This window comes from Gavialis gangeticus, unplaced genomic scaffold (assembly GCF_001723915.1).
Source record: "Gavialis gangeticus isolate Ggan-Ray unplaced genomic scaffold, GavGan_comp1, whole genome shotgun sequence".
Lineage (NCBI taxonomy): Eukaryota > Metazoa > Chordata > Crocodylia > Gavialidae > Gavialis > Gavialis gangeticus.
This window is the reverse complement of record NW_017728998.1, coordinates 5,114,666-5,123,967: the sequence shown is the minus strand read 5'-3', so window position 1 is coordinate 5,123,967 and position 9,302 is coordinate 5,114,666. Positions and strand designations below refer to the sequence as shown.

Here is a 9,302-nt window from a genome sequence, read left to right as displayed (position 1 = left end):
GCTGTGCTTTTCCTAAGATCCAAAACCTGCTGCTTTTTCACAGCCCAAACAGATCCCGCTGTCCCGTTTGCAAGGGGAAAGGTCCTGAATGCCACTCTGCTTTTCAAAACCCCCTCTGCCAGGTCCATTTCACATGCAGTTTGTGCTGTGTGCCATTGAACAGCACCTGTCTTCCACCCCAGAGGTGGGTGCATTTCAATGGTGGATGACTTGTCTCCCTTTTATATCTGAGGTGGAAAGCCCTTTGGGTTTCCTTGGGATGAAAGCTTCTCTGGAACCACGAGACATGATGAATTCTAATCAACTCATGCATTTCCTTCACCTGTTCTGGATAATCAAGGACATGTGCTTGGGAACAGGATGATTTTTATCTGGTTCCCATTGCTTATTTGTTGTCTAAGCTGGCGTCCTTCGATGCCATTGCAGATGAGATTACTGTGATATCCCAGAGGGTGACTCTGACATGGGAACTGGCTGCAGCCATGGATAAAAACAATAGGATCTAAGATGCTGTTTACCTGCTTGCTGCTTCATCATCAGAAACAAGGGGGAAACGCACACAAAACAGAGCCCTCTCTCCAGGCATAGTGTATTGGGGCTTTCTTTGCTTGTCAGCTGTCGTGCACAAATCCAGGATAGCCAAAATATCAGGCTTCTGCCCCACAATTGTGCTGATCCTAACAAACCGCCACAAAGTGGATGCTGCAAAGAGAGCTCTTCCAAAGCAGCCTTCCCACATTGTCATGCTGCCGCAGGTACAGACTTCCTGTCACTTTGCAGCTGCTTTATAATAAATCTCTGTCTTTCAACTCATGGGTTTTTTATGAGCATGGGCTCTTTGGTACCAGGGCTGAGCTCACTTTGTGTTTGTACTGTACCTGGCACAGTGTGGCTGCTGCTGGAGGCAGGAACCTTGATGGACCTGTGTTCAATTCCTTGCTCTGCCTATAACCTTGGCAAGTCCCTTAATCTTTTTTGTGCCTCCATCCCCTATCTGCATAATGGGGATGTGGCACTGACCTGTCACATAAGAGGCAACCAGTCTCTATTTCAATACAGTGAGCTCCACTTTTCCCCACTGCACACGTGCATAAAGAAATGAAGCGACTCTCTGCAAAGAGAACCCAAGCGTTAGAATTCAGGGATGCCTCATTTGCAGACCGCAAGCCAACCCTTCCCTTTTTCAAATACAGGCTGTATCCTGTTTCTCTGCCAGCAACCCTTGGCTCATTGCTAGTTTCTCCCATGCAGCTGCAGTGTTGTGGAGCTCTCCAGTTCAGACAGCTCCTTCTAGCGGGAAGGGATTGATAGGGGAATAGTCCCTGCTCTGAAGAGGTAGCTATAGTTCAAGGGACAGACACCTGCTGTGCTCTTAATCATTGCATCGGCACGGCATCAAACCATGCCAGAGGTGCTATTCAGTCATCCAGACTGCTTCTCTCAGGGAGTTCTCATTCTTCCAGGATTATAAGCTACTTCTTTGTGGTTGTCTTACTAAAAAGTGTTCATACATACGCATGTACAGATAACAGTACATATGCACATGCACACAGAGTACCTAGAAGGCTCAGTCAGGGACAAATGCTAGGTACTGTTTCATTCCATTATTTATTATATATGTATAATAAATATATATTAGCTGCTTGAGCCATGCGGTGGTAGGTGCTGTCCAAAGACAGAGCTGGTCCATGCCCCGTGTAGCTTACAATCTATGTGTAACATGAGGTTGGTGTATAAGACAAACTAAGCACGTCTACATGAGACGCTTAATGCACATTAGCCTAATAACACTCCGCATTAGCCTAATAACACTGTGCAGTAGCCTGGCGATCAAAAAATGTACTAATAACCTACAAGCAGTGTTATTAGGCCAACGCACAGTAAGCATCACTAAAAAGCCATGTGTCAGCGCTACTGTGCAGTAACGGTAGTTATTGTGCTTGTAGTTAATACTTCAGTAAGGAAGTACTAAACTAAATGTGCTGTACCTAGATGCATTAATGAATGTGTAGATGTGCCCACTGATGAGGGAATCCCAGAACAACCATGAGCTTCAAGGAGAGAACATAAAGCAGTCCAATATAAGTCCATTTTTGGTAGAAAATGCACTTGCAGGGACCCTCCATAGGAAAGTACCCAACCCCCTTACCTGTGCATCATGTATTGCTGTCTAAAACCTGAAGGACTTGAAAAATCCTGGGGTGGGATTTTCAAAGATTCTCAGTATTGATCAAATGCTATAGCCTTTGAAACCGGTGTTAAAGGTTCGATTGACCTGAGAGCAGAGGGCTCCCAGTCCTATACATTTCTGAAAACCCCGCTCAATCCCCTATACAATCTACTTAGCAAATCTTAACAGTCAAAGGCAAAAGGCTCAGCCCTTGCCCCAACCATCTAACCACCCAGCTAACAACTCATTGCATACATCCTGCCACTCAAACACACTCGTGCTTGCTCAAACATAGGCCTACCTAAAGAAACGAGCCCTTGGCTAGGCCTTTCTGCACCTGCCAAGAAATCTAGTCACAGATTTGTTATTCCTTCTATTTATATCTGATGCCTCCGGAGGGAGCGAGGAAAGAGGAAGCTAACCTGGTCACTCTCGCTTCCTTGTTTCTAGTGAGTTTCACTTCCAGCTTGTGGGTCTCCCCCATGTTTGGGTTTCACAGCAAAATCATCAACTAAAAAGCCAATCCTAAGTACAATGACACTCCAAAAAATATAGATGCAGAGTCCAAGCAACTTCAGAGTGCTCCACTGCCATGTGCTTTGTGGAAAATAGCATCAGCATTACATTCGGTTGGGTTCTGGGGTTGTTGTGTTTTTTTTAAAGCTTTCTGTTTGTTGTTAAGTTGAGGGGCAAGAACGAACGGATTCCAAGGGGCACTAAAGAGAAGGCGAAGTAAATGGCAAAGCAGAGATCATCCTGTGAAAATCAGCATCTTCAATATAATCACAGGGTATAATTCCACCCTGACCCACGCATTACACATGAGAAACATCCACAGTCTACAGAAAGAGATGATCGGGGAGGGGGTTTGCTACCAAGAAACAGAATTCATCAGAAACCTACAGGAAAAGAGGGGGGAGAGTGTGAAAACAGATGGAAATTTAATTTTTTAATGACAGCAGCAGATGGCAAAAGACACAAAAGTGTATTCACACCATGTCAGAGCCATTTATAGACTGCCTGGCACCGCCGTAATGCATTCCAATAGGGTTTAGATTATTGTTCCCCTGGGACATGAAGGCGATTGGCGTTCGAGTGGAATTGTATTATTTCTCCCTCTGCAAAGTCTGAAAATAAAAGTTGCTCTGGGGATGCTGAGATCCCCTTCAACTCCCTGGCAGGTAGGTGGTGGAGCAAATGGATGGAGCTGAGTTCCCTGCTCGTCTGTTTGCAATACAGACGCAGGAAGCATTCTGCCTTTAGATGCCACAGGGTTCCTCCATACCTGAGGCAGTGCCAGTGAGTGCAGATCAGTCCCACTGACTTCAGAGAGAAAGTCATAAGCTCAGTCTGGTTTTTAGGAGACGGTTTCCTCTATTGATCTGCGTGTGACGAAAGCTTCCTTGCTTCCCACTAATGCTAAAAACACCTGAGGCAACTGCTTTGGAAGAGAGTGTAATCCTGGGGAAGCTGGAAGAGCTAGGAGGTCAAGCACTGACCTTTCCCCCCATCAGTTTCCTACCTCCTGAGTTTTAAAGCAAATAAGAACCCTCTTAAATTCGGGAACCTGTCAGGGCTGCCTCCCCATCCACATGTGGCTAATTTAACCTGGGCTATATTAACCTGCCTGGCACTGGACACCCTAGAGTCACAGCAGTGGTGGCCTTAGTGTTGTTGGGGCCCTGGGCAAGAGAGTTATTTGGGGCCCCTTATTAACCCACCACAGTCATAGCATGGATTTTTTAAATATTCTTTGGGGGAAGTAAATAAATAGTCAAGTATTAAAATGAAAATTGAGCCACTTCCTTGCAAAAACTTCACCCCCTCAAAATATTGTTGCAAAATTTTGGGCCCCCCTAAAGTGTGGGGCCCTGGGCAGTCACCCGGTTTGCCCTCCCCTGATCACAGAAATGGAGAAACTTGCATGTATTCCACCTCTGCTCTGAGGCAGGATCAAGGATACAGAGGCCATCCTGATATGCCTGTCCAAACTATTCTCAGAGCCCTAGGGTGGAGGAGATGTCCCGGGGCAGGCTGCTCCAGTGCTTACCAACCCTCTACATTAGAAAGCCCTTCCCAATATCTAACCTAAATCTTCCTCAGTGCAACTTTAGACAATTTCTTGTCCTAACCCCTGTGACAACCCCTAAAGGAGCCCTGGATGGATTGCAGCCCACTGAGTAATTCTTTGGAGCAAACAGGCATCACTGGTACCCCAAGGCAGGGGATGTAGAACAGCAGCAGTGTGCCTTTGGGTTGGGAAAGCCTGCAGGCTGAGGATGCAGCATTATCAGCAGCCAAGCTGGTTCCTGGATTAAAGGTCAGGATGAATGTGTGACAAAAGGTGCTTATTAGGCACAGACATCTCCAGGCCTACCAGCCTTTGCGGGGCTGCCCCTGCCTACCACAAGTTAACCAGCAGGAACCAGGTTCAAGCAGCAATGGCAGGTTTAAACGGGTTCATGGAGACCCAGACAGATATGAAGAACTGAACAGCCTCCCTTTCTCCCTTTAGAATAACCCTTTACACACAGAAGGCTATTTGCACAGGAGGCACGTGAAAGCCAGCTCCGGGGGTGTGGAAGAGAAGTGCAAATCAAAATGTGGCATTTGAGGCTGGAAATGGACCCGAAATTGAACTTCACCAATGAACGATGGAGCATTTCAAAGGTAGAGACAGGCTGCTTGTTCTTCCAGCTGTTTCAACCAGCCTGTCTGGCTTTCCTATGTGATGAAGCTGCTGGGCCTGTCTAAGAGAGGAGCTCTTCAGAGACTTGTCTGCATTAGGGGTTTTTGTGCTGTCTTTTTCTCTCTCTGCAGAGCGTCAGCCGGGAGGCAATGGGTTTAAACTGTAGCAAAGCAGGTTGAGATGAAATTTCAGAGAAAAGTTTCATTACTGTCAGAACAGCAGGACAATGGTACAAACTGCTGGGTGAGGCTGTGGCATCTCCATCCTTGGAAATTTTCAGGAAGGGGATGGATAAGCATTTGATACGGATGGTTTAGGAAGAGTGCATTGTGCCTCTGTGCTGGGGGCTGGACTGGATGACCCCAGAGGTCCTGTTCAATTCGATCAGTCTATTATTTTCCCAGGAGCAGCCACTTTGATGAGCATTTCCAACTGCAGACATCTCTCTTGGTCTATTTCTGGAGGAGCAGAGCAGTTCAGTGCTTTCATTATGGGGTCTAATGAAGGGCAGGGGCTGCTATGAATTCCAATCTTGGCTGCTGCCGTGGAGCGAGCTCGACCTGCTGGCACAAATCTACTGCACTGGTATATAGCAAGGGAGCTGGGAATGCCTTAAGTCCCACTAAAGCCTGGTTTTAATAGCTCTCTTCAGCAGAGTGTATTTAGAGCTAGCAGAACCCAGGGCAATGCTTACCCAGCAGATTTCTTGTGTCATGAAGATGACAAGATTTCCTCCTGTATGACAGCTGTTGTTTTTTTTTTTAAAGCTGTCAAGATCAGAGCTGCTCAAAACCTGCGGATCACAGGCACTGATGGTTTGCCTGACACGGCTGCTTTTTGCTTCCGGGGGAATTTGAAGCCCAAAAACTGGAACATAACGGGGGAATTTGCACCTCCTGAGTTATGTTCCAGATTTTGGGCTTCAGACTGAGAAGTGTCAAAACCCAGCTCAGGTGGCATGGGGCAGTTCTGGAGCCGAAAGCAGGACTCTTGCACTAGAAATAGTGGCGAGGTGGTAGAAAAAACAGCTAGTGAAGGTTTCCAAAACCACATTCATGTCCCGAATTTGTGCTGCCAGCTTCCCCAAATGTAACTCTCACAGTGGTCACCGTCTCTCCTAAAACTGAGCTCCTGGAGTCATGAGACTACTCAGCTTCCCTTTGAAACCCATGGGATGTTTTTAACTCTCCTAGTTGTGGATAAAATCTGGACAAATGTGAGGTCTGAAGTCTCAAAAGCTAGAGGGGGAATAACAAGGACTGCAATAGGATATTTGTGAAAACCTCTTCATTTTCAATTGATGCTCAAGATTCAAAGGGGACCAGGTAAGGATGCTTTCCAAGTGGGTGATATCCAAGCTAGGCAATAATTGGTGCCTTTGATGTTCACCAGGGATGCGAAGAGGTGAATAGGGGCGGAAATCTAAATTGCCTTCACCCCCCAGAGGTAGCTACCAGCCCTTCTACTCCTCATGTTATTGCTGTTCTGCCAATATGCAGAGTTGCCCCCCAGAGTCACCCGTCTGGCACTTCTCACAAACACAAAACTCACTTAATTAAAAAAAGAAAGGGTGGGGGGGAAGCCATTTGGGAGCCATAACAGATTAATCAATACAAATCAATCAACAGGAACTATTGGCAGCTGCCGCTGGGAAGACAGCACTTAAATTTGAGGGTTGTTTTTTTTTTTATGGACGGGTGAAGTGGAGAGAGAAGAAATCAGATCCAGACATAACAAGGCCTTGGAATGACAGCCGGAAAATAGGATTATTATCATCACCACAACTTGGGTACTATCATTTTCCTTTTTTATTCATGCAATGCAGAGTGGTTTGAGTCTAAATTCTAGAGGCCCCGATCTGAGCAAGAGAGTGGTTTGGGGCAGGGATGAGATGGCAAGAGGAAAGAAAAGGGCTCCCCAGGAAAGACTTTTGTGGGGGGGGCGGGTGACAGGGATTATACGCTGCATTCGGAGCCTTTTTATTTATCCTGTTGCATTGGGGTTGCTGCCCGTGCTGGGACAAGCTGGAGGCAAGGCAAAGAAATAGATGGTGTTTTGAACAGGATCACAAAAACACACCATTAAATAGACCTGTCACCGCTAATATTGTTTGAAGGCTTTCTGTTTCCATGACGACCTGACATCCTAACAGCCTGGCTGACAGCACTCTAAATCACTCCTGGATAAAAGCTTTTATTTTATTTTTTTTCCCTCCCCCCCCATGCATAACTTTGGACATTAACATCTTCGATGGGTCTTGACGGGTTTTTGTTGTTGTTGTGTTTCATCTTAAATATGGCCCGGTAGCTGAGTGTTTGGGGGTGGCTTTTCTTTTTAATTAACAAGCAAAGTCCCGGTCAGAGGTAGAAAAATACCTTTCTCAAACAGTTCTGGGCTGTAATGCCTACACAATGCTGAACAATGGTTTGCCAGATGGGTTGCTGTTTTTCAAGCTGATCCATGTCAGCTCCTTATGTCCCCACTTACTCCACCCACCTGGCTCTTGTGCCCACCTGTTGCCTATGGGCTTGCACTTAGATGATCAGCTTTGTGCCAAATATTTGGAAGAGGCACAGGGTGGCAGGGCCTTGACCTCTAGCAGGGCCAAACATAAGCACGGGCGGATAGAAAGGAGGCCTGAAAATGGTCATTTTGATTATCATTATTATCATTATCTCTGGCGAAGTGGGGTTTGATACTAAAAGTTTGCCCCAAGGCTGCCAGGAGTCTAGGTACGGTGCCTTGACCTCGCAGTGCTTTTGTAATAAATAATATGAATACATTCATGAATTAAAGTCCACCCCTCTGACCCTAGGCCAGGCTGCTCATCCGAAAAAACAGGGAACAAAGTTGCAAAGCTGCGGTTAAAAAAACACAAGGCGCGTCTACATGTTCACTAATGCGCAGTAGTTTAGTACTCGCTTAATGGAAGACAGGCAACCCCTGCTTCACAGTGCTGCGCTTGGCGCTCATTGGCTACAATGCTCATTTTAAACGGATACACTTAGCACCCGGCGAGTTTTGTTATAATGCTCGGGTCATTAAAAACACTTGCGGTTGTCGTGTCAGATGATCAAAAACGTTCGGTTTCACTTGCTGCTCGTTTCGCTCGTTGTTTCTTTTTCAGGAACCAATTAAGAGCATCTGTACTAACGAAACATGATGCACAGTAGCATGTTAACACGATTTTTTTTTTTGGCCCGGCGCACCACTGCACAGGGCAATGATTAGGCTACTGCGCATTAAGCATCTCATGTAGACGCACCCACTGAGGAGAAGAAGCACCTACCTGGCCTGGAAGGGAGGAATCATTACAGCTGACAAGGTGCTATGCTAACGATGACGAGGCTACTCCGTGGTGGCACTCCTGGCGCTGCGCCCCACGCCGCGGCTGTTCAGAGGCGAGATCAAGGGTGGGCAAAGCATCAGCAGCCCCGCTCGGGCATGCTGGTGTCTGCCGCCAATGAAGCTACAGGAAGTTATGTCATATGTGAGGGTGTTGCCATGGCGCTGCCTTGCAAGAGACATACTGCATTCCCCCCAGCACATGCTGGCGTGTGTCCTAGCCCCCGTACTGCTCATTCCTCAAGGGAGAGTTCCCCCCACCTCCCGCCAGTGGGGTGGAGACACCTTTTAGCTATATTTGGGGCCGCAGCAGGCACTCAGCACCTTGCAGACAGGATTGGTGTGATAAGGCCATGAGGGCGGAGGTGTGACAGACCCCCACAATTAATTGGGCTAACCTAATTAATTGGGTTAATTGCTGGCATGGAGCCGGGACAAGGCTCCCCTCAGGCTGAGGACATGTGGGGGTGCTCCCTACCCCAACCCCTGTGGGGGACTCCCCCCTGAGATACAAGGTCTATGACACATAGTGGGGATGGAAACACCATGGCAACTCCCGCGCCTTCTCTACACTTAGCCTCGCCCACGCGCCGAGGGAGAGTGCTGATTGGCCGGCGCCTCCTCAGGGAGAGCAGCGATCGGCTGGAAGGCTCCCCGGCCCCTCCCTCAGAAGCCGCGTCTCAGCCAATCTCCGCGCGCAGGAGGGAGCCAACCCGCGGGCACCGCGCGAGACAGGCAGCCAATCGGGGATGTTTTGCGGTCGGAGTCCAAGGGAGGGGGCGGGGCTTCCTGCGCAGCCAGCCAATGGGAAGGGCTCCCCGGGCCGTTCCGGTTCCGGTACCGATTCGGCCCGCGGCGCCGGGAATGGACCCGGCTGAAGCCGAGTTCCTGGCCGAGAAGGAGCTGGTCACCATAGTGCCCAACTTCAGCCTGGACCGCATCTACCTCATCGGGGTGCGCCGGGGCCGGGCTTCTGGGAGGGGCCAGAAGAGAGGGGGCGGGGCCAGACGGGGCGGCAGAAGAGAGGGAGCGGGGAAGATTGTGGGCGGAGCGGGGTAGATTATGGGGGCGGGGCCAAACTTGTGGGAGGGACCAGAA

At 48.4% G+C, this 9,302-nt stretch overlaps 1 protein-coding gene across 1 annotated transcript in view; it reads left to right on the top strand.

The window, feature by feature from the left end:
• Positions 1–9,026: 9,026 nt before the first annotated feature.
• GINS2 (GINS complex subunit 2) overlaps positions 9,027–9,302 on the top strand; it is a 4,646-nt gene continuing 4,370 nt past the window's right edge. The window contains exon 1 of the mRNA XM_019505437.1: positions 9,027–9,158. Coding sequence (XP_019360982.1) covers positions 9,069–9,158 — 90 coding nt within the window. The 5' untranslated portion in view covers positions 9,027–9,068. The remainder of the gene's footprint in view (positions 9,159–9,302) is intronic.